This window comes from Gavialis gangeticus, unplaced genomic scaffold (assembly GCF_001723915.1).
Source record: "Gavialis gangeticus isolate Ggan-Ray unplaced genomic scaffold, GavGan_comp1, whole genome shotgun sequence".
NCBI classification, from domain to species: domain Eukaryota; kingdom Metazoa; phylum Chordata; order Crocodylia; family Gavialidae; genus Gavialis; species Gavialis gangeticus.
Genome location: NW_017729022.1, coordinates 93,760,160 through 93,786,265, shown reverse-complemented (window position 1 = coordinate 93,786,265; position 26,106 = coordinate 93,760,160). Strand labels below are relative to the sequence as shown.

At 42.1% G+C, this 26,106-nt stretch overlaps 1 protein-coding gene across 3 annotated transcripts in view; it reads left to right on the top strand.

The window, feature by feature from the left end:
- The window catches only part of LOC109296280 (solute carrier organic anion transporter family member 1C1-like), a 75,078-nt gene that overhangs the window by 30,919 nt on the left and 18,053 nt on the right, over window positions 1–26,106 (top strand). For 2 of the 3 annotated variants that reach the window (XM_019515619.1, XM_019515618.1), the window contains exons 10-15: window positions 2,167–2,362; window positions 4,786–4,951; window positions 8,530–8,711; window positions 11,787–11,851; window positions 13,243–13,360; window positions 15,100–15,576. In XM_019515619.1, coding sequence (XP_019371164.1) covers window positions 2,167–2,362; window positions 4,786–4,951; window positions 8,530–8,711; window positions 11,787–11,851; window positions 13,243–13,360; window positions 15,100–15,310 — 938 coding nt within the window. In that variant the 3' untranslated portion in view covers window positions 15,311–15,576. Of the gene's footprint in view, window positions 1–2,166; window positions 2,363–4,785; window positions 4,952–8,529; window positions 8,712–11,786; window positions 11,852–13,242; window positions 13,361–15,099; window positions 15,577–26,106 lie in introns of those variants that run through there. The other variant, XM_019515620.1, reaches the window with a different exon arrangement.

Below are 26,106 nucleotides of genomic sequence, written 5' to 3'. Positions count from 1 at the left end.
TTTCCCTGGGCTCCACAAATGTTGGAAGCAGGTGCAGACCTATCAGCAGGAATAGCTCCCTCCCTCTTCCCCTCCTCACCTCAAACACTATCAGAAAACTGGAAGACAACTGGAAAACTGGAAGATTGTGGGCTCAGCTGCTTGATGGTTCAGTGGGTGGGAAACTGGCTACTGGGTAGGACCCAGAGAGTTCTCATGAATGGATCCATGTCATCCTAGAGCAAAGTGGCCAGTGGTGTCCCTCAGCGTTCTGTGCTTGGACGAGTGCTTCACCATCTTTATCAATGATTTTGGATGGGGGAGTGAAAAGCTTGCTGGCCAAGTTCATGGGTGACACCAAGTTATGGGGCAGTGTGGCCATGCCAGAAGATAGGCTGCTGATACAGGCAGACCTGGACAGGTTAGAGAGTTGGGCAGAATGGAACCAGATGAAGTTTAACACTTCCAAATGTAAGGTGCTCCATTTGGGGGCAAATAACCCTCAGCATGAGTGACTGGTGCCTCCTGAATCTGGAGGGCCACCTGCGGAAGCCGCCACTGGCGGCGGCCCTGTTAGGGGGGGCACCAGCCCTGCTGACAGCATCAGTATCAGCCATCGGGGGAGCACTGGCCCTGTCAGGGGGGCATGTGCTCCCCTGTGCACCCTCTACTAGTCGCCTATGACCCTCAACATACATACAGCCTGACCTGCACCATGGCTAAAAGGGACCTAGGGCTAATGATTGACCACTGCATGAACATGAGCCATCAGTGCGAGGTGGTGGTCAGCAGGGCAAATAACATGCTGGCATGCATCAACCAATGCATCTCATGTAAAACTAATGAAGTGATACTCCTGCTGTACCCAGCACAAGTGAGACCCCAGCTGGAGTACTGCATCCAGTTCTGGGTGCCACACTTCAATAAGGATGTGGAAAAACTTGAGAGGGTTCAGAGAAGGGCCACTCGTATGATCAGGGACTTGCAAAGCAATCCATATGAGGAAAAGCTGAGGGACCTGGGCCTCTTTAGCCTAAAGAGGAGAAGGTTGAGAGGGGACTTGATAGTGGTTTACCACCATATCAGAGGAGTGCATTAGGAGATCAGTGAACAACTGTTGACTAGGGCACCCTTGGGGAAGACCAGGACCAATGGATACAAACTCCTGGAAGGCTGCTTTAGGCTTAATACCAGGAAAAACTCCTTCACAGTCAGGGTGACCAGACTGTGGAATAAACACCATCCAGATGTGGTGCAGTCACCTACCCTGGAGGTTTTCAAGAGGAGACTGGACAGTCACCTCGCTGGGGTCCCTTGACCCCAGATGTCTTTCTCCACAGCAGGGGGGCTGGACCTGATGATCTGCAAGTTCCCTTCCACCCACTTACAATCTATAAGTCTATGAATCTATGAGGATGGAGCTGGACTGTTCTCAATCATGGCAGATGACAGAACAAGGAAAAATGATCTTAAGTTGCAGCAAGGGAAGTTTAGGATGGATATTGGGAAAAACACTCTCACTAGGAGGGTGGTGAAGCACTGGAATGGGTTACCCAGAGAGGTGGTGGAATCCCCATCTTTGGAGGTTTTTAAGGCCCGGCTTGACAAAGCCCTGGATGGAGTGTTTTAGTGGGGGACGATCCTGCTTTGAGCAGGGGCTTGGGACTAGATGACCACCTGAGGTTCCTTCCAACCCTAATTTTCTATGATTCTATGACTACCCTGCTGTGGAGTTTATTAGTTTACTGCAGCATAATAGCCCTGTACATGTAGATGCTGATCCATTTACTGTGGATCTAATTAGTCAACCCCATAGTAAACGTCTCATGTAGATATGTCCCATGTCAGTTGAATGTCACCTCTAAAGTCAGATGTTTATCTGAATTGCCCAAGCTTCCAACACTGACCCACGTTAGATGGAATATAGATAGAAAATGGCATGTAATTTTATAAGAACAGTATTTTAAAGGAATGTGAGGCACGGTGATAAAATGAAAAGCTAAGCAAAACTGAAATACATGGAACAAAAATTTACTGAACTTGAAAAGCTCAACCTGCAGAGCAGATCAGTGTCTACTTTAGTTAAGAAGAAATGACAGACTAGCATTGGATGTTTATTGTGGAAATGTTGCTGTTCAAGTAAGTGGCAGCAATAAGAAGCAAACAACTGTTCCCTTCTGTTTGCAGGTGTGATACTTTTCCCCACTGCAATTCTGGGGATGGTTCTGGGAAGCTTTATCACTAAGAAGTTCAAGTGGCTTGTAACAGGAATGGCAAAGTTTTCATGCATCACTTCTATAATATCATATCTTTTAAGCCTCCTGTACTTTATGAGTGATTGTGAGGTGCTCCACGTGGCTGGTTTAACAGTTTCCTACTCTGGGTTTGTACGCTTTTTGAGTCAGTTCCGTCAGATATTGGTCATTTGTCTTCATAGCTCAAAAATGCTCTCATGATAGTTACATTTCAAGATAGCCCCAGCCTAGAACACTGGGGTTCAAGCTTGTTAACAATAGGAAGCATTTCAAATTGGAATTTGGATTTAAATTCTGTGCCATGAGTCCTTCTTTATATGCTGCAAAATTTATTGGTAAAATGTTTTATCTGCAAATACACTGTAGATGTTTTGTAAATTTAAAAAAATGGGCTGTATCTGGCTGGTGGACCAAATCTGGCTGCATCTGGCTAGTGGTCCCAATCTGGCACTGGGGGTAGCATGGCAGGGCCCTATCTGGCAGCATGGAGTGGGGCGGAGGGCAGCCCAGCCCCAACTGACCCCATGGGGGAAGGAGACTTGATTCAGCTCCACAGGGAGGAGTGGAGGGGGGGGAGTTCATGTGGCCCCCTGGTTGAGAGGGTATGGCCCAGCACTACTCTAGCTGTGGGGTGAGGGGTTATGGCTTGGCCCTGACTCAGCCACAGCCCTGCCCCAACCTGGGAAGGGGGCATGGCCTAGTCCTGACTCAGCCACAGGGAGGGAAGGGAGCATGCTTTGGCTCCAATTCAGTCATGGGGAAGGAAGGGGACATAGCCTGGCCTGAATCCAGTCCTGGGGTATGGTGGGGGGGACAGAGCATGGTCTGGCCTCAACCCAGCCATGTGGAGGAAGGGGGAAAGTCTCAGCCCCAACCTATGACACAGGCCTTGGGATTTGCAGTTGGGGAACTTGGCAGTGGGGGACAGTGTATTAATTGCCACTGCTCCCCTGCTGCCAAATTTCCTGATCTATGGGGAGCCCCATGGGCTGGATACCATGGCTCCATGGGACACATTTGGCAGATGGGCCAGAGGTTGAGCACCCCTGCATCAGAGGACACTAATGGTTAGAGGAGACATTCAGGATAAGATGATACCCAATGACAGTCATTGGGAACTCAGTGGTGCTGGTTTTCAGATGACTCTACAATAAGGTAGATATTTATTTGTTTTTCATTATTAGTTTTCAAAGTTTGGCAAAAATATTTAGGTTTTGAAATGGAAATTTTTTTTTAAGTTTTGGTGAATGAAAAACTCAAACTCTTCCATTAAAAATGATACTGGTCATTTCAATTTTTAAGGTTTTTTTAAATAAAAGAAATCAGAAAAAAATCAACACGTTTGTGAAATGTTTTAGTGTTTTTGAATCTGTATTTTTCACCAGAAAGGTTTTGTGAAAAATATTGCCTATGTCACTGTGCAGATCTTATTTTAATTTAAGGTCATGTGAATTCATACATATGAAATCTCAGACCTTGTATAAATATTCATGCTAGTGAAAACATGTAAAATCAAGACTTTTGATGGGTACATATGATTGGGAAAATTGGTAGCATTTTATATCCACTTTGCATTAGTGTAAATATTTATCCCAAGTGAAAGTAGTGGAGAGGCAAATTTTTGGTTTTGTTTGACTTAGATTTAAGAAGTATGGGAAAATTCAACTTAAACCATTATGGCTTTGCATAGTTTTTCACCCAAGACTCAGCCAAAAAAACTCAGTCCATGTTTCTTGAAATTTAGCTCACATTCACTTAAATGTTCCCCAAACTTTTTTGTCAAATCAGACACCAGTATTATTCAGGAGATAGGTAGGCCAGCCTGGATTTTTTTGAGTTTAGGTACCAGATGATTTCAGCCTTTTGTCTGATGGAGATTACTGTAGTTCAGCAAAAAACATGGTACTCAGTGAGCTGGAGATTAGTCAAAGAAAGTTTAAAAATACTAGTTTTTCGCAAGACCAGCAGATACTCTAAAGGTGTCTAGTGAAGTCAAGTGAAGTCTCTAGTCACCAGTAGTTAGTGGTGCATGGAGAGTGGCAATTCACTTTCTGCTATACTTATACTTCACAGATCTCTGTAGCCACACTGATAGCCTTAATTATGAGATGAGCAATGTGGTATCAGATGCGGTAGCAGCAGGGTTCCCCAGGGTCACACCTGGCTCTGGGACAGCTTGCTGTGGTGAACAGAGCTATAGTTACAGATCTTGGCGGAGATACAGCTATGCTTCCCATGATCTGTCCAGGAGCCAACCTTTGGAAGGGGAAGGTAGAGCAGAGCATGCGGGATACTGTTCATGTTACAAGCTACAAAACAGGGCTAGAGAAGTTCCTATTTGAAACGAACATTTTTTGTGGTGGATCTTCGATTTTCTTGGCAGATCCGCCATTTTTGGTACTATAGCTGACTGGTTTTCACACCCCATTGAATGCTAGTGTAGAACTGCCTGTGTAAGTACTGCTTTGCTTCAACTCATTTTTTTCTGTTTTCTTTCTGATAAGGAATTGTTTTGTAGTCTCATTTTGTACTCTTTCTGCTTCCTCTCCAGAATAAAACAATCTGCCTCTCCAAAACCAAGCTTAATTGCCAGTTGCAATTCTGACTGCAACTGTATGTTGAATCAATGGGACCCTGTGTGTGGGGATAATGGAATCACATATATGACTGCCTGTTTTGCTGGGTGTAAATCATCAACTGGGTCTGGAAAGAATATGGTAAATATATAGGTAGATCATTGTTTATTTAGATGGATTTTTGGCTTGATCACTTTATTATATGCTTAAGAAACCACATATAAAGAGGTATCCATTCTCTATCAGTTTGCCTCTGAAATAGTGAATGGATCAAACACAACCAGTTTCAGGTGGGATTTTTATCTGAGGCTGAGGAAATTACATGCCCAGTTCCCCTGGGAGATGAAAATCCCAGATTCTTATATTTGGTTTTTGATTTATATTAAAATGTTTGTCTTACTGTAAATGTGTCCCTCCATTTCTCAGAAGATTTATGTATGTGTAACCTCTTAGTATTCTCATGATAAAAATAAATTGTTTATGGGTTTTACTCCTACTAGTTCATTTAGGCCATCTACCTATTCATTAATGTGCTTTAGGTAATGCGCATTAAATCTTGTACCTCTGTTGTGAGGTCCTAGCAAAATGCTTATTGGCCTATTTTAATGTGCATTAGCTAAAGACCACATTTTTTGTGACACTTTAATGCACCTTATAAAATAGGCTAATATGCATTAAAGCACACGTAGATGCACCTTGACAGCTGTTCATTTAAAGGTGTGATGGGATCTAATCCCCAATCCTAACAATCACCCCTCCTGCCCTGCCACATGTGCATGACAAGACACATGATTTTGAGGTCAGGGATCAGATCCCAATCACACCATGCTCCCCCCAGGATCATGGTCCTGGGCTCCCCCTTTACCAGGCAAGTTGAAAGCTAGTTGGGGGACTGCACTGGGAACTTTAAATCCCACACTGAACAGTGCTGGTCAGGTAGCTTGGCACAGGGAAACCTTTGCTCTGAAACACCTGGAGCCTCTGTTCTTCTGCACCAGGCTGCCTGGGCAGTCCTGGCAGGGGAAGCCAAAGACTCCCTGCAGCCAACCCTGAAGCCAACTCAACCATAGCCAGGGCTACCCAGTTCAGGGTTTAAAGGCCCAGCAGGGGAAGCCTTTTGGTTTCCCCAAGCTCAGCCTCCAGCCTAGGTGACAACAAACCAGCTGATCATTAGCCACCAGTTACATGTTGCATTCAAAGCACCATACAAATAAATGTTATACATTATATCTGGAATATTTTTTTACTTATTCCCCACTTTATGGCACCTTAAATTGGGTGCATATGTAGAAACCTGCCTATCTGTGCTGCAGTTAACACTTTAATTGCAGCATAAATATATCATATAGAAGTGGCCATGGGTAACACAGCTGAGAACTTGTCTACCCTAGGAAAGTATAGCCAATATAATTAGACTTTCTATAGAGACTTGTATAGCTATACCAGCAAAATCCTCTAGTGTGCACCTAGTTATAGCCGTATAAAAGTGTTTATATCAGTATTGTTTATACTAATTTCATGATGTAGCATAAACCTTGGTGAACTATGAGGAAAAGATGAATGAACTAGGATTGTTATAATGTGAATGTAATGTGTGTAAAAGTAGGTGGAACCTTGGGGAAGTCTGCAGAACTGTGCTATTACTTTGCACTACAACTCCCAGAAACCCCCAGGGGCTAAGGGATAAGGGAAAAAGAAAGAGGAACCTTGAGGCTGGAGTAATTGGAAGAGGGAGCAGCATGTACGTGAGCCCTGGTCACCCCTATACAAAGGAGTGCACAGGGGAGGTGGAGATCTCATTGGCTTGGTCATCCAGGACTGTGGACTGAAGGACCTGGACTCAGATTAGGGGAAACTGCAGGCTTCTGTTTGATCCCTCTAAGGACTAAACGCTTGTTGGGGGATATCTCTAGAGGTGTGTGTGGGAAAAATTATAGTTCTGTGTGTACATTAAGGTTTTGTGTATAAGCAGTGTTGATGTTTCTTTACCTTTTACCTGTTTCTTCTCTTTGTCTGGTTTGGCTTGTGACCCTAACCCCTTTGATTTTCTATACAGAAGTGGGAACTCTCCCTTGCTTTTTGGGACAGTTTCTGGGGTTGCAGGGCTGGCTGTTTAGTCTACAAAAGAGAAGACTGTGGTGTGGAGGGAGGTTGATTACAGTCTTCAAATACATGAAGGGAGATTATAAAGAGAATGGAGATAGATGTTACTCTGTGGCTGTAGAGGATAGGACTAGGAGCAATGGGATTCCGGTGGCAGGAGAGGAAATTTAGATTAGAGATTAGGAAGAACTTTCTGAATATTTGGGTGATCAAGTACTAGAACAGGCTACCTGTTGAAGCTCCATCGCTGGAAATTTTTAAGATCAGGTTAGACAGATACTGGCTGAGATGATTTTTAGTCAGAGATTATAATGTCTTGACCCGGGGCCTTAACTAGACGACTTTATGAGGTCCCTTTCAGCTCTATTTTCCTTTGATCCTATGGTAGTAACACGAGTTACAACAGTGTAACTACATGTAAGGGTTTTACTGGCATAGCTAACCAGACTTGTAAGTGGAAACTGGGTCTACAATTCAACCAGATAATATGAAATACTGTATTTACTCAAATTCAAGATGGGGTTTTTCTCTCCATTCAACATGGGTAAGGCAGCTGCTCTGGCCCCAGCCGCAGCCCCAGCCCCAGCCCCAGCCAGGACTCGGAGTTGGAGTCAGAGCCACAGTAACAGCTGCTGCTTCCCTGTCACCTCTGCCTCCTTGCCTGTCCCCCACTGCCTCTGCCCTGTTCTGCTTTTACCCTCCCCATGCCCCCAGTGCTGCTTACCTTCAGTCATGACTCTGACCCCACTACAGCCTGAGGCACAGAGCATGTGGTAACTCTGGACCCAACTTGGACAGGCAGTAGCAGGAGCAACAGAGGTGGCAGCTCTGGCTCTGGGGCTGGGACCAGAGTTACCACTGCCTCAACCGCTGTTGTCTGTCCATAGCAGGACTGGAGCCAGAGCCATGACTGAGGGTAAGCTGTGGCGGAAGAAGGGTGGAGATGGGTTGCCAAGTGTGTGTGTGTGTGGGGGGGGTGGAAGTGCCCCTGGGGGGAGCAGGCACTGAGGGGGGCAAGAGAGGGAATGTCCAGGTAGCAAAGGGGGGCTAGTGGCAGGAGGAAAGGCAGGCACCGGGGGGTGTAAACACTGTGGGGAGAGGGACACATGGCAGGGGAGAAAGAGGTGGGGGGTCAAGCAGCTTGACTCCCCCTCCAGTTGCCCCCCACCACTATCTGCCTCTCTGCCAATCCAATAATTGGATTCTATATGTGGAAAACTATAATCCATTTATATAATTTCTATGTGTAGAACTTAATTACTCGGGGGTGGGGCGGGGTTGTCTTACAGTTGAAATTGTCGTGAATTTGGGTAGATTCATCCCAGTTGGTCATATGTTCCACTCAGTCATAACTCTACAAACATATTAAAGGTGATCAATTTGCACAACTGTCAAAGAGGACCTAGTTTGTTCTGAGAAAAATATTTCTAAAAATAATTCATGTGGTGTCAAGAATCTAGGTCCAGCAACTGGAGCATGTGTGTTAATCTTGATAACAGTCTGCAAAGTAGTTAGGATTCTTCTATTACTTTATGGTGATTTTTAACTACAGTTTTCTAGTTCCTTAGAAAATTCTGAGTTCCTGTGAAGTGATTTGTTCTGTCTCCTTCTTTCAGGTATTTCACAACTGCAGCTGTATGGATATTCAAAGCTCTGGGCTTAGCAATTTCTCTGCAGTTTTGGGACAATGCCAAAGGGAAAGCTGTACCAACAAATTTCCCTACTTTTTAGTATTACTAACTGTAAATGCATTTATGTTGTCTGTAATAAGCACTCCTACATACATGATTATATTTAGGTGACGTATTTTACCTTACCTTGACAACATGTAACATAATATGAATGCATGTTATTTAATTTCTGCCCTGAAGAATGACATTTAAATCTTAAATGGCAGTGTTTTTCCTGACTTTGTTACATCCCACTCTGTTCAACAGGCCAGCAAAGCACATATCTATAATTTAATTCCCACTTAGTCTCTGGTTAGGATTTGTATGACGTGTTGGATAGCCATTATTGTGACTCTCAGGAAGATATGGTATTTGGTAATTAGACAAAAGGACATTAGGTCTGGTGTTAAGCTGTTTGTAAAAGACATGTATAATTTATGTTACATAGGGGGCCATAAGAAAGGACTCTCCTTTATAAAGTGGATTACACAAGGTGGAGTGCTGTATATTTGAAATCAGATTTTTTGGTATTACTTTCTAAGATTATGTTTCAATTACCTCCCCACATGTGGTGGAATATGAAAAAATCAATTTTATCTTAAATTGGAACATGATGAATAAAGTCAGCACCAAAACAATGGACTATTACCATACAAAACAGTAAACGATTATGGGGGAACATGGTCATGCTTGAAGATAGGCTACATTTATAGATGGACCTAGACAGGCTAGCAAGTTGGGTGGATTGGAATCTGATGACAGTGTTGTTAAATGTAAAGTGCTCCACCTCAGGACAAGCAACCCCCAACACACCTACTGGCTTGGCAGCATCAAACTGACTAGCACCACGAATGAAAGGGACCTAGGAGTAATAATAGACCACAGTATGAATATGAGCCAACAGTGTGATGCTGTAGCCAGTAGGACGAATAACACTCTGGCATGTATCAACTGATGCATCACCAGCAAAACCAAGGAGGTGATTCTTCCTCTCCATTCAGCACTGGTGAGACTGCAGCTGGAGTACTGCATCCAGTTCTGGACACTGTACTTTAACAAGGACATGGACAAGTTTGAGAGAGTCCAGAGATGGGCCACCCATATGATCAGAGACTTGCACAGCAAGCCATACAAGGAAAGGCTGAGGGATCTGGGACTCTTCAGCTTGAGAAAAAAAAGGCTGAGAGGGAACCTGGTAGCAGCTTAGCACTACACTAGAGGAGGACATCAAGGGCTCGGTGAGCAACTGTTCACCAGGGCACCTGAGGGAAAAACCAGGAGTAATGGCCACAAATTCCTGGAAGATCAACATTAGGAAAAACTTTTTCATGGTCATGGTGTCCAGACTGTGGAATAAGCTCCGTCCAGAGGTGGTGCAATCACCTACCCTGGAAATCTTTAAGAGGAGACTAGACAGTCACCTTGCTGGGGTCACCTGACCCCCCTTATCTTTCCTGCTTGGTGCGGGGGGCTGGACCCGATGATTTCCGAGGTCACTTCCAGCCTTACAATCTATGAATCTATGAACAACACTGCCTTTTAAATATGAAGGTAAAAACAAACCATTGTGCCTTATTTACCAAAGCCTGTTTCTGTTTGTGTCTAAAAATGAACTATATTTTAAGTGTTCAGTTTGCATTATTCTTCCCTTCTAAATGGTTTCTTTTCACTGCCTGAGAGGATTAGGATCTGTTATGGGTATGCATTAAATACAGTAATGATAATGGGTTCCTCTGGTTCCCCTGGACTTTCAGGTGTTCTTCTCTGGTGATTTGTTTCTAATGTACCTGATGGATGTAGGCTAACTCTTCACAGTGTGTCAGTTGAGATACCTTGCTATAAAATGCTAGTGAGAGTCAGACATAGATTTTGCATTAATGTAATCAGTTAAGATCTATCTTGTGTTCACCACACACTGAATTAGTTAGCTACAACTAGTTAAATATGCCTTCTGGAGAATTGACAACAGCCTTAAATTCAATGCTCTGGGTTAAGAACAGACATTACACATGAATCAGTTTAAGTAAGTGATCAGAAACTGGTTTAAGCCTGTAATAGAACACATGTTAAGTGCCTATAAACCAGTTTGAAAATGGCTGAAACTGGTTTGAGATAAACCTGGTTGAATATAATACCAGACTTAACTGATTTGGGTCAAACTCGTTTATGCAATGTCTGTCCCAGACCCCTTGCTGGTTTAAGATAAATCAGACATCCCCAGCATCCTGGCATGCTCTCTGGGCTGGGCAGTGCTCTCTGCTCCACAGCAGGGCTGGCACCTCCCCTCTTCTCTCTGGCTGCAGCTCCAGCAGAGACTGAGGGCTGCTCATGCCACTCCCCTCACCACTGCCTACTAAGCAGGAATTCCCCTCCCCTCTGCCTTGCGGAGAGGTGTCTGTGTATTAGTTAGCAGACCACATGCTGGCTACAGTCGGTCCTGAATCAACAGGTAGAATCAACAGATAGCTGGTAATGTCCTTCTGTTGTTTTCTTAATGGGGTGATAAACAGAGTTAGGGGTGATAAACACTGTTATCAGTTCCCTCCTGGGCTAATCATAGTGTCTTGCCGGAGCCTGGCCATCCCTCCCTCAGCTCAGTACCGTACAAGGGAAGGGAGGGCTGCTCTAGCACCCCCCAGCTTCTGTCCCTAGCCATGCAGACTATAGCATATATAAGAAAAGAAGTGATTAGCAGGAGAGGGAATACATTGAAATAATTCTGTTGTAGGATCCATTCCTTAAACTACTTCAGTCTAGTAGTAAGAACATGCCTGAGGAAGAGAGTCTATAGTCAAGTGCTTCATTTGAATGTTGAAGATCACACTTGAGTTCCTCACTCTTCAGATCTACACTGTTCTCCCCAACACTCTTGAGATTAAGAGACCTGGCCCCAATTTAATACTTTTTGAATGCCAAAAGACTATTCCTGTACTTTTACTTGAGCCCAATTCTCATGTACAATAGAACCTGCTCTTGAACCTGCTCTTGAACCTCTTTATTCAATAGGAGTTTTGTCATTTATTCCAATGAGGAAGCCATTTTAAATTTAGTAGAGTGTTTTAGATTAAAAGAAGACAATTGTGGTGTTCTGGTTACAACCAAACAGATACAGATATATACAATACAGCTCTAAGCTCATTATATTACTGTAAGTGCTATTCTTGTGAATGTTCAATTTACAGCTATTTTATTACTGTTTTTAGAATCGTTTCTCCAGACTTAAAATCCTTTGCTGTTGGGACTGAAACTTTAATCGGAAGGCTACTTGGTAAAATCTTTCTTTCTTTTTCTTATCCCTTTATTCCTGTTGACATTTAAATAGAATATGATGGAGACAGCCCAAACTAGACAGCATAGTGCCCTTGTTCTTCATTAGAAGAAACCAAAGCTTCCAAATACACGGTTTAGTGAAATGCACCTATCTGGGCAGGGAGCGTGTCTCAGCTCTCATTGCTTCCCAATGCTAAGCACTTGAGAATGCAGTAGAACTATCCAGCCTCTGCATGATGTAGGACTGAGAAAAAGAAAGGTGATTGAAATGTAGAGACTGTTTTAAAGTCCCATAGAGAGGCATTTGAGGATTATGATTTAACACTTTGGCTGTTGGAATCTTGTCTGACTTATTCCTTTAGGTTCACATCTCTAAGCACTCCCTTTCCCACAACAGCCAATGGGCCCTCTCCCTAAGCATCCTCTCTGAGCATATCATGGACTCTGTCTACTTCCATCTCTTAGCAAAGGCTTATTTAGGTGAAAAACCTAGGACACATTGCCTAACAGCCCCCATAAGGGCACTCTTACTGTAACCTATGATTAGCCTTTGGGCTGTACATTCACAATTGCTTCACTATACTGTCACTAGAACCTGTCCCCATATCCCCCACCCTTTCCCCATCCACTTGCTAAAGAGGGCAGTTCCTAAATGTGATCAGATGTGGCTCATCTTATTTTATGTAAAGAAATTTTTCCTAACACTTCTGAACTTCAATCATTGATTATTTTTTCATTGATTTTGATTTTGAAAACAATGTTTAGGAAAAAATATTTGCCAGTGGGTGAAGAAATGTTTTTGACCCCAATTAAATAAAATAATTTTGGCTGAATAGTAGTCTTAGCACTGATCTAAGTAGTTACTTAGTTTTAAAATATTTTAGTGGATGTACTTCTGGAATGATAAATAGTGGCAGACAAATCAAACCCAGAAATAGATCAAAGAAAAAGGAAAGTGAAAAAAAGACAATGTTTTAATGAAGTGATCTGCAGCATTTAAGGTGCCCCAACAATTGCAGAGGCCTTAGGACTGAACTGACCTTTAATGAAACATCATTTTCCTGAAAGAGAGGCCAAATTGATATGGTGCACCTGTTAAAATGGAACTATTACCCTCTTTTTCCTTATTTGGAAGTAACAATAACGCTCAGCAATCCCATAGATTCTTTAATTTAAAGAATTAAATTCACTTTACGTACTTTTACCAGCAAGTAACAAGGTGGTGGAGTAGGAAATCAACCCTGTTTAACGGTGGGAAAACACAGGCAAATTGATTCCTCCAAGATTCTCTAACTGATCACTAATAGGAGTAGAAAATAGGAATCCTGAGTCCACTTACCTGTCTCCTCCCCTAGAAAATAAATGCCATGTAATCTGTTTTCTTTCTAGGTGGACTTCCAGCTCCTATTTATTTTGGTGCACTGATAGATCAGACCTGCTTGAAATGGGGAATCAAGAGCTGTGGGGGATTGGGGTCTTGCAGAGTATATGATACAAAAGCATTCAGGTAAGATTAAATGATGGAAAGAGGACAGAAATTCAGCTTGGCTTTTCAAGCACCATTAACCATCGGGTATGTATCCTGTGTAGCTCTTATCTCCTTTTCATCAGCCAGCTGCATCCATTGAGTTAATCAGGCTGGTTCAAAAACGTCCATGAACAATCTGTGTTTGTTGAAACACTTTTTCATAGAAAACATTTGTTTTCTTCAAAAATGTTCTAATTTGTCAGAAAATAAAAACTCCAAACCTGAATAGTTTCACTGAAAAATTGAAATTGGGGGGGTTTATTTTATTTTGTTTAAGGTTTAACTCCCTTTCGTTTTTGAATGAAAATTTTCAGAGTCCAGTTCCTGGAATCCAAAACAATCATTTAAAAAAAAAATTCTTCACTGAAAAAAAAAATTGTAGGGGAGTTTCCCACTCATTTTCAACCACTTCTAATTAATGTATTGCCTTCCCCATCAACATACATATACATGTACATGTATAAATACATCAATTGGACAATCCTAAAACCTCCAAACCTCATATTTTGTTTATTAGTCCTTCACAGATCAGAAGAACCATATCCTTTTTGTTCTTGTGATTGAAATTTCAGAAGATCTTTTTTTTTGCTCCGAGTAAATGGATTACCAAGATTTGTAACTGTCTGATGACCCTTTAGAATACTGGACAAGGCTCAGCTATTATGGTTATGAGTGGAACAGAAAACTAGAATAAATCCTCATCTGTGGCTCCCTACCACACATAGCTTTTCACTGAAATCCATTACCAGCCAATATTTTGTTTATCTCAATCCAGTTAAACTATTCACATTTTTCTAAGATAGATGCTTTTATAAAGAGAGAGATATTGTTCCAAGGGTCAACTGACCTTTTTACCTTGACTTTCTTGTGTGGCTGTGAAGTGTTTGGGATCAGATATGAAGGATAGGACTGAAGGACAAGGCACATCTTTTAAAGCTGACCCTCTTTGTGTCAAAAATCTGCTCAGTCCAGAAAGCAGAGGTAGAGATAGCATGGGGCTTCCTGAAGGCCTGATTCTATTAACTGTTGCTCCCAAGTAACTCCAGTTTGTCACTGGTAGATGCTGTCTTTGAAGGACTCATAAAGCAAAGAGATTACTGTTCTGTCACATCTTTTTGTACTGTACACAGGTCATAGGGTGTCAAGTGTAGCACGTGCATTTCTTTATAATTGTGCATTTTACATCTTTGGCCATGGACAGTGGTGAAATTGTGGTGCTACTAGTGCTAACACTTAGAAGCACTACACGGCCATACCTGGCCTAAGAAGGTGTGCAGAGCCCTCTGGCCGGAGTGCATGTGGTTGCTAAGAAGGCATTAGTGAAGTGCTCTCCAGCCAGGTGGCTGTCCCCAGGGCTACACTCAATAACTGTCCATCCTGATCTCTATCCTTTCCTCCTTGGAGGTGGTGGGAATAGCAGAGTAGTGTTGGATGTTAGGGGACTGAAATGCCTTTGGTGCACTGGAAACACATTACATGTGGTGTTACAAAACATAGCACTCCAAAGCTGTTTCTGTTTCATCCAGAACCATTTCTGTAGCACTATAGAGGATATGCATGCCTGAATATTTGACTTTTGTAGTGCTACAAAGGTGTTTGTAGCCCTGTACATGTAATATCTGTCCATGGCCCAAGTCTCCAATTCCATGTAAGCCTGTCAAGCAACAGTAGAAATAGAAGTTCATTATAGAAATTCATTTTGTTATTTCTTTTTTTAGAAATGTCTATCTTGGATTCATTTCCGGACTAAGAACAGTATGCTGTTTTCTATACATAGTGCTCTTCATTTTAATAAAGAAACGATTTGGACCAGATAGCAAAGATCTGAAAAATACAGATGTACCATGTGAGGAGTCAGCTAGTGTTCGTACAAAGGAAACTTTTCCTTCTGCAAAAACTGTAGCAGATCATGAAGTAACATGTATGTGAAAAGGACAGGCAGTTTCTAACTGTATGCTCATGTTCAGGTTTTATAAGCACAACATGGGGGTAAATACTAAAATCAAAGATGGTTAAAAGTTTTAGAATTCTGACAATAAATGACACCAGCATTTTAAGTTTGTATATCTTTTCCTCCACCATTCCCACAACATAATAATACTACAAAAGACAGCACAACCCAACTCACAAAAGACACCACTACATAATATGCCACCAAGTACATGCAACAAAAATAAAGAAAAAATTTAAATATATTCAGGACATTTGTTTCCTAGTTTCTGAACAATTTTTAGAGGCAGCTAATTTTTTTTCATTTTTCATAATTTTGAATGAAAGCAAAATAAAGAGGAGAGAGAGGAAATTTTATAATAACCTTTCTTCCCTGATTTCGACCAACTCTGAGTCCTTGTCCTGGCACTGATTTTGGAATCCTTAACTACACCATCCTTATTTACTCAGTTATTCTGATAGACTTCCATGGGAACACTCATGAATAAAGAAAGTTAATCTGAATAATAGCAGCAGCATTGGTCCCTCGAGCAACTTTCAGGCAAAATTGCCATTGACATCCATTGTAGTTTTGGCTGAATATGAACTGGGGATTGTGTTAAAATGGGGATAGTTAAAAAACGCTAACCAATCAAAATAGCATACACAAGAGACAATCTGTTGTGTTAAAATATATTGCACTATCCCTTTTTCTAGGGATTAATATGTTTTTTTCTGATCCCATGCAATGAAGAGGAAAACACTGGGGTTATGTATCATTTTTTTTTTAACTGTTATCATTATAACCACTGAAAGACTGCAAGGGAAATTATAATATCCTTCATTTTCCAATGAAGTTCTAAAAATGCATAAAAAAGTGCTAAAAGCTTTTAAATATGTCTTTATAGTAATATTCTAGTCAAGAGATTATCCTTAACAACAGGTGCTTCTATCATTTCATTAGAATAATTTCTCTTTTAAAAATGTGCTGATTCATGGAGTGTGATGTTCCACCGACAAACAGATCACTCTGTGACTTTTTCAAGAGTGTGAACATTACTAATAAGAATGCTTTAGGTTATTTGTCATAGGCTCTTTCTTCATATGCTTACCCTTTCCTAAGGGCTAATCCTCCTTCTCTCAGGCACATCTAGCCCAAAGAGCTATTACAAACAAGCTTCTTACAAGCTAGGAGTGGACTGGAAACTTCTTCCCTGCCATCTTAAACTATAGTCTCTGGAATATATTAGAAAATATGACACCTCTCTCTGTGACACCTCTCTATGACACCTCATAGTACCAGTTTAGATTCCCATCTATGTTAGAGAAGCCACACAGTTGCTCTGGCTTTTGAGACCAGCAGTTCATGAGTCTAATGTGCCCTTGTGGCTGCTGAGAATAGATGAAGTAGAGAGATGTTCCAGAAATGTCCCTTCCCACCAGACCATGTTTTTTATACTTGGGGCCAATAGCTAAGTGGGTGGATCTAGGTCATGTAGGCCTCTCTCATATCAAGAAATTCCAGTTATGATATTAGGATAGTTTTGTGTTTGCTTTGTGTTGTTAGGTTGGACCAAAGTAATCATAGCATTATTTCATAGTATGATCTTTAAATTCTGGTACTGAGGACTTTCTTGGAAAACAACCATGGATGTACAAGACTTATTTGGAAGATCATGAAGCCTTTACTTTGGCATTCCCTAATTTTTAAGTGTGAAATCAAGCAGGGATAATGACAAAGACTATTAACATAGGGTTTCATTTGATTTCTTAAGTGTTTATTAAAATAAGAAGAAATCCTATGTGCCTATATGTATTGAAATTATATATCCTACAAGCTCCTTGCTTCCCACAGCTTTTGTTTCCACATTTCAAGCCTCTTTTGTCTATCATAGCACCAAAATAAACAGGGGCTGGAATTGCAGCTGTCGTAGACTATTCAGAGAATATGTCAGGATGCCAGATTAAATTGGAAAAGCAGTCTAGTATCTGAACAAAAATAGCAGAAGGAGAACATAAGTACAGGCTCAGTTTATTTGTGTCTTTGATATAAAATTCTATAAAGCATTGCGTTTACCTTCTTATAGTTTGGAGCAAGCACAAAGTTCTCTCAAATCTAAATGGTTCCTAACAGGTTTCACTCATTTTAATTTCATTTTACAATAATATCCTGTGCTTTAATTATAATTTGAATTTAAGTTCATATTTTTGTCCTCACTTATGCAATAATCATAGGTCAAAATCACTAAAATCCTCTTCTGATATTCACATAACAATGGATTGTATTGTGCACTCAGACCTGAATTTTGAGGCAAAGTAGAAACTTCTTTACATGTGGTCTCAACTCGGGGTGAAGTTACACATCACACTTAGACCACACCAAATCTGTGGAATGTTAAGTGGTATTAAAGTTAGAAGATGTTGGGCATGTCCACACATGCAAGCATGTGCGCTTGCAGCGGCTCAAATAGAAGCGGTGCAAATTTGAGCCGGGGCTTTTTGCCTCAGCGCACATGCCTGGACATGCACTTTGTTGTGGAGCAAATTGTGCCACTTGGGGCAAAATAACCATGCCTGGCACCTCCTGGATCTGCAGCCAAGGGGCGCTAGAGTCTGAGGCCAGCAACTGTGCCAGCTCCAGTAGTATAAAAAGCTGCCCTGTGCTGGCCCCAGCAATATAAAAACCTTCCCTGGCCAGCAGCTCAGGGCTACTTGCTTTCAGGAGCTTCTGAGGCCCAGCCACTTGTTATCTGGAGAAACTAGCCCTTTGTATCAGCTAGACTGCTGAAGTAGCATCCCAAATTCACTTTTTAAAATACTCCAAAATCCACATTCTTCCACAATTAGAACAAGAGAGAAAGAGAGAGAAGGACTGATCATGTAGGCAATGTTTAATTGTTATATTTACAATGTTAAAGCAATTTGGAAGCCTACCAGTGTCTCTAGCATCATAATAAAAAAATATTAAATAGTCATATGTTTTAATATTTGCTTTTGGTTTCCTTATCACATGGTGGGTATGTGATGGGGGATGTGGAGTTTGCAGGAGGCAATGGGAAGCGGGATGGGGGGATATGGGTGGGTGTGTGGGTGCATGGGTGACTGGTGCTTCCTGAGTCTGGGGGGGGCACCAGATTGTCATCAGGAGGTCCACCAGCACCTGCAAAGCTCCTGCTGTTCCCTCCACCAGTGTGTCCCTGCCAGGCACCCAGGCCAGCAAATTCCGGTCCCCGCACACATGGGCTTCCAAGGCTGGAGACAAGCAGGAGACCAAGCACGGGGCTGGAGATGAGCAGAAGGCTGAAGACAAGCATCTGAAGATGAGCTAGAGTCTTCCCCTGCTCTCTCCAACTTCTTACCCATTCTCTGCTACTGCTGGTGAGTGTTGGGGGTGGGGGGATTTAAAGGGGAGTTGGGGAAACCAAAAGGGGCTGGGGCCAGGTGGGGCCTCCCCCATGGTCCCCTCCCCCCTCCTACAGCCCCATAACCCCCAATTTACCAGGCATGAAGCTGGGTCCAGGTCCCTGCAGCTTGTACCACTGCCTGCCCCACATGGGCAGGCAGTGTGCTTCAGCACTAGGGAAAGGGCCAACCACGGAGAGGTCTGGCAGGCTACCAGAGTGTCTATGTGGAGGACCAAGCCCCCAGTTGCCTCAGGGAATGTTTTTTTGTTCCTGCATGTGCCTCTTGCAGCATCTCAAAGGGGTCTGAGATGCTGCAAGAGGCATATGCAGTCTCATCTGGACGTGCCCATTATAAGCAGTTTCACAGTGGGGGTAATACCAGGTGCCTGTACACAAGTACAGAGGCTGCTCCAATGTGCTGTAATTACAGCACTTCAGAGAAGACTTGATTAATCGAGTCTGCTGGAGAATGGCAGTTACTACACTCCACCAGCCTCCCACGTCTCATGCATCATCATCCCTATGCTCAAAAATGGTGGTGAGGGTACCTGAACTAAAGCTTGTTGAATGAGTTTTAGTTCCAGTACCCCCACCACTATTTTAAAGTGCAGGGGCACTGATCCATGAGATGCTGCCGTGTTTTACTTAGAGCATCTCTTTGAGTACCACTGGGCATGTCTACACAAGACACTAGTGAGCAGTGGTTACTGCACATTTATTTAGTACAATTATTATATATAATAAAGTATTAAATAAATTAAATGAACTGTAACTGGAGTTACTGCGGAGTAGTACCAGCAAACGTCTTTTTAGTGATGCTTACTGCACAGTAACCTAATAATGTCATAGATTTCAGAGACATTAGGGCTAGAAGGAACCTCAGAAGATAATCGGATCCAGCCCCCTGCCCTAGGGGCAGTAAGTTAGCTAGGCTCAAAGGATCCCAGCAAGATAAGCATCCAAACATTTCTTAAAAGAGTCCAGAGGAGGTGCTTGCACCACCTCTGGAGGGAGTCTATTCCAGGCCTTGGGGGCCTGGACAGTAAAGTTTTTCCTTATGTCCAGCCTAAAATGGTCTTGGAGGAGTTTGTGACTGTTGGACCTTGTCATCCCTTGGGGGAACTTTGGTGAACAGGCATTCCCCCAGATCGTGATGCACACCCCTTATGGACTTATAGGCAGCCAGCAGGTCACCCCTGAGCCTGCGCTATTCCAGGCTGAAGAGTCCCATGGCTCTCAGCCTCTCATCATAAGGCCTATTCTCTTGCCCTCTGATCATGTGTATAGCTGTCCTCTAGACTCTCTCAAGCTTCTCCACGTCCTTCTTGAATTGTGGAGCCCAGAATTGGATGCAGTACTCCAGGTGCAGCCTCACCAAGACCAAGTACAGTGGGAGGATCACATCCTGTGATTTGCTTGAGAAGCATCTATAGATGCAAGCCAGAGTTTTGTTTGCTTTATCATCTGTGACATTGCATTGGTGGCTCATGTTCATCTTGTGGTCAGTTATGATCCCCAAGTCTCCTTCGGCCATGGTGCTAGTGATTGTAGCACTGCTGAGCCTATAAGCTTGTGAAGGATTTTTTTTCTCCCCAAGGTAGAGTACCTTGCATTTTTCCATATTGAAGATCATCAGGTTTATATCTGCCCTCTTTCTAAGTCTATCCAGGTCAGCCTGAGTCACTGCACAGTAGTGAATTAGCACTGTTGGTGCTGTGATATGCCACTGCTCAGTATTATTCAGCTATTGTGCAGTTAGTCTTGTGTAGATCTGCCCAGTAGTATAAAGTGGAAAGCCTCTATGAAACACCTAGTGAAGGGGCTTGGAGTCTTTAGGTACACTTAGCATTGAATAGGAATGAGAAATTACTGCTACACAAAGAACAGTTTTTTATGTTCATCTCCATAAGTGTTACACTGCCTAATAATTGCTTGAGTATTTTGCTTGTACTTGTTCTGTATTAACCAGTCCATAGACATGAAAGTACAAACATGCATTGTATCTCTGTACCAAAGTCCTTTTTCTATGCATTTGTGACAAGTTGTGTAAAAAAATCTAAACAACCAAACACCCAACGCTTTCTTTCTGAGAGAAAACGTGGAGCTTCATTTTCAGCCAACCAATGAGATGATGGGGGCTGAATGCTGTGCAGAACACTTCCGCTTCAACAATGGGTTTTAAGTTAGGCATTGCTACTGTTACAAACAGGTTTGATTAATGTGGTGGTGGAGAGTGCCTGAATTCTCCTACTATCCTCAACAAAAGTAGCTGTGGTCATTCAGCTTGTTTGAGTGAATGGATTTAGTGCATTTCTTCAAGGGTCTAAGACAGCAGTTGAAGTGGACCAGCAGATTTGAATTTTAGCATCAACATGAAAAAATTACTTGGCAAGTAATAATCAAAGTTCATGGTGCAGCTATTCTCCCTTGGCACAGCTTACACAGCAGAAAGAGAACTAATATCACCCAGAAATCTCTGCAGCAGTGTCTTGAAGTGGGTGAGTCCCTAGAATGGGTGTAAAGCTCTCTTGTGGCTTGTAAGGGTAAGGGGAATGGTTAGAGCACAGTAAGCTCTAGCAGAGAACAGTTACCAACTGGTATGATATTAAAGAAGCTTTGGCTACTTGTACATGGCATGGGGGGGTTAAATTCAGTTTAGTTCTCCCTAAATTGAAACGGTAGGTTTTTAAAAACACAGCTTCAATTTAGGGAGAATTAAACTGAACTAAATCCCTGTGGTGTGTGCACAACGGTGGGGGGCCCGATCTTCACCTGCCTCTTTGGTGGCAGGAGGAAAGGGGGCAAGCTGCTGGCAGGCCAAGCGGTCCCTGAGCTATGTGTGGCCCCCCCAGGTGGCACCTGCCCACTGGCACCTGGCCCAGTTGGTCCTGCGGGGCACCATAGCAGTGGAGGGCAATAACAGGCCCCCGCACAGCTCAGGCAGGCAGGCTCTGGGGAGAAAGAAAAAAAAAAAAAAAAAATCAGACTTGCTGCCTTTTTTTTTTTCCTTCAGTGCAGCCTGACTTCATGGGCTGCTGCCAGGTCCCACCACCCCTAAACTGCACAGGGCCTGCCAAGCCCTGAGCATGTTGTCTTCCAGTGCCCTGAGCACTGTTGCAGTTTTTTAGGTAGCAAACTAAAACACTTCAGAGGTCTTTTATCTTGCTATGTACCAAAGTTATTTAAAGTGGAATATGCTGCTGAGTGTACAAGGAGTAACACCATTAAAGTGGAATATGCAGTCGAATGTGCAAACAGTGACACTATTAAAGCAGTGCAAAAGGGCATTTAAGCTACTTTTAAGCCCAATTTTGTGGCGTGTACAAAGGTCCTAAATTGCTCTAATCCAGTTGTGGCCAACCTGCATATTTTGTGTGGGGTGGGGTGGGGGGAAGGGACAGGTAGCACACGGCAGATAGGACAGGAAGCAAAAAATAAATCAAGCAGGGGAAGGGGACTAATGTAGAACTCAAGGAGGGTGTGGGGCTAGTTTGCGGCATACCTGTGGAAAAGGTTGCCTCCCTCTCCAGTGCTCTAATCTACGCTAAGACTGAAGCTGAGGTGGAGAAAAGCAGAGAATCAGGGTGTCCCATCCAGTTCCTTACTAGCATGTCTGTTATATAGAGGCTCATTTTCTAACAGAATCTATTCTTTGTCATCATACTTGATAGCATTTTGATTTCCCTGGTTAAAAGGTGTATAATAAGAGGACATCTCTATTCTTGTTTCCAGAGATGAGCACTCTGTTAATGTTCCAACTGAAAAAGCAGATCTAGTATTGCTGCATTCAGAGCATAATGCAAGTTCTCATTCATTGACAAGTCTTTCCCTCAATAAACAGGACTGGATAACTTGAATGACAGCTCCATCTTTGTATCCAACATCCACTACAGGCCTTGAGACAAAATGCAAGATATGGAAGTTGAAGTTGCATTTCTTATTAAACCATCTTTTAGTAGGAGTATCTTTGGGGGTTTCCAGTGACTTTCTTCCAGTCTAGGAAAGATGCAGTTTCAGTCCACACTACATACGGAAACCAGAAAGCATTATTTATACCAGGGATGGACAATGCGTGGCATGAGCAGCCTTTGTATATGGCATGTGACAGATGAGGGAAGGAATAGGTAGCACAGCAGCAGATAGGGCAAGAAGCAGAAGGCAGATCAGGACATCAGGCCGGCAGCACAGGGCAGAAAGCAGAGGAGGAAATGGGGGAGAGGAAAGGGATTGGAGTGTCTCTCAGGGGCACATCTACAGATACAAATACTCTGGGGTTTACTCCAGAGTAATTACAGCAAATTTGTTATTATTGTAAGCTAATTTTCTATTAATATCAGCTAATTTGCTATTATAGTTTCTTATGGTTTTGTGATTCTAAGTTACCGGATAGTGGGAAAAATTCAAAGCCCATGGCAAAGCTGTTTAGGTAGGAAAACCATAATACTGATGCAAAATGGGTAACAATAAAGCTATTATTTATTTGTATAATATGAAATCATTACAAACTGGCACACACCTTTACTAAATTTTAAGAAATATCCACAATTGTTTTGTAGCCGTGATGCTTGCAGAATAGGTCAACATATGCTTATGGCTTAAGTTTATGGATTAAGTTACTTAAAATGATATGTTTAAGTTAAATACATTCTAGAAATTTTATGTTTGTCCTTGGACAACAGAAAGTCATAAGTATTGAGGAGATTAACACCCTGGGCCATAAATCTATGCTTTTGGCCACACACTGTAGCTTTGTAAAACTATGTAAGTTGTTTTTAGTTACCAAAATGTTTTTCTTTATGTTACATTTTGAAAATGTCCATTTTCAAGGGAAGTATTGGTTGCTTGGATTCAGGCTTTGTAAAAAATATCCAGTTTAAGTAAATCTTTGTTTACAAACCATAAACAGACTTCAGAATGGCAAAGTAGAGAGCTAGGAACCAGTTTTGTTTAAAAGCAAATCAAGGGTCTTCTCAAAGACAGAAGACCCTGGGTTCAGCAGTTTATTCAAAAAGTGCTAAGGATTTCCTTAGTGAAGCCACCCCACACTCTTCTTCCTTCCCCTGTTTCCTCTTCCTTCTTTTTGTATACATACCCTGAAGCATCCAACCATTCAAAGTATCTTGACTGGAAAATTTTCTTCAGATGATGTTGGTGGCTTTTGTCTAATGTGGGCATGTCTTCACATGCACTTTAAGGTGCAGTAGCCTATTCTACTGTTTATTAAAGCATTGTATCAAAAACAGTGGTAATAAGCTAATGCACAGTAGAAATAGGCTACTGTGCACTGTCACAAAGAAGGCATGCACTTTTGCAACTGCACATTAGGGCAGCCTAATGCTTATTTATGTAGTACCTCATGTTTAATACTCAGCAGCAAAAGCACATACATGCATGTATAGACACACCCTGTATGTTGCCTCTCAGCATTGCTAACCCAGGGCCATTCCTTCAAAGCTTGAAATGACAGGACACTTCTAAGAGATCTGTTTGGTTAATATTGTGTATTTTTATACAAACCATAACATTTTCTGAAACTCTTGCTGTGACCAGTGAGATGATGTATGAGCAATACAGCATGGTCATTTGATGTAGGACTGGTCACTAATGTAAGGAGCTGTTTTAGTGCAGAATATTTACAGTAATTGGAAAGTGAATGAGTTGCTTGGCAATGCTTAAACATTGTAATGTCTGGCAAAAATAGAAAAATAATAACCACCTCTCAAAAGACTGTTAAGAAGAACAGTACTCTCTTAAATATTTAAAATTGCAATATGCTATTATCTATATTTAAAAAACCCAAACAAACGAAAAGCTTCTATTATAATAAGACTGAAATTCTAAATTGCATAACACTTCTCAATTGTATGATTCCTAAGTGCAGAAATTCTGAAGTGCATAATTCTAAGATTGAAAATCTAAAGCAGTCAAAGCAACACCTATTATGCTTTTATTAAACTAATAGTATTTTTCAGAAAAATGGTCTGAATACGTTAGAATTCTAACAATAAAAAATATTCTAAGAACCAGTCACTGCAAAGGCAAAGGCATTATAACTATAAAACTCAAGTAATATGAAAACCTTCCTGCATATATAGGAGATCATTATTTAATCATAAACTACTCAGAAGAAAAACTCATAAAGGTTGTGAATCTAATAAAGCATGACAACAGCTAATTCTGTATCTGGCCAAGCTGGAAAGACAGGGATTTCAGCCTTTGTTTTTGCCCCAAATCAGAACAACCATATTTGTAATAATCAGTAGTTTAATGATGGTTATCTACTCAAAACTGCCAGGAAAAAAAATGGGTTTCAATAGGTTTGCAACAGATAAAACAGGAAAAAGAGCTGTTATTACCATAGGAGTATACTAGGAGCCAAGAGCTACTTGTGGTTTATAGGAATTCTGTCCAAGAGATTTTACCTGAATTCAGCTGCCGTTTAATTTGGGACACACTATGCAACAAGGGAACCCTGCACCTACTTCCTTCTCCATCTCACCTGCCACATGCTGCTGTTTCCTTTTCACAGATGGTTTCCAGTTCCACTCAGCAGAGCAATTTATAGGGTGCTTGGGCTTGCCACAACCAATCTAATCCAGTTGTGCAGGTTGAGTTGAGCACTACCACTCTTTGTGGTTCTTAATAAATTCACCTTTCCCTGGGCAAGTTTATGTGGTTTCCATGGTGCTGAAAGGTGACAATGAGTTGAGATTTATGTTCTTATGAAAATTACAGTTTCTGGAAGCAAGGCTATCTTGTCTCTTTACCATCTTCAAGTACTGCTTAAAGCTGAACGTTCTGTTTTCATCTTATTTTACAGCCTTGTATGACAAGGCTCCTTTTGTTTTTACAACTTATTTAAGAAACTGAACAAAGATGTATTTAACTATATAGTACAAAGCAAGTAATGGCATACATGACATTGGTAGAGCAGCAGGTGAATGAACCTTAGCTGTTATAATCTGTGTTGTTTGGTTCAGTGATGATGTGGTCTGTGTTGATGAGGTGGCACAGCTGGCATCTGGTGGCTTAGTGGGAACTGGAGTTGGGTAGTCTGTTGCAGGAGAGATGTGTCTTGAAGTTGCAGCGTTGCCCATAATCCAGGGCAATGTGATGGGCTAGCTGGTAGTGATTTGGCCCAGGGGTTTTGAAAGGGTAAAAATGATTGAAGGGCTTGGGGTTCCCTTTCCTCACCAATCAAGCTAACCCTCCATGTCCCCTGATTGAACCCTTGGGTTTCATAGTTTCTAGGGTCGGAAGGGACCTAAGCAGATCATCTAGTCCGACCCCCTGCCATGGCAGGAAGAGCACTGGGGTCAAATGACCCCAGTAAGGTGGTCATCCAACCTCCTCTTAAAAACCCCCAGGGTGGGAGCCTGCACCACCTCACTT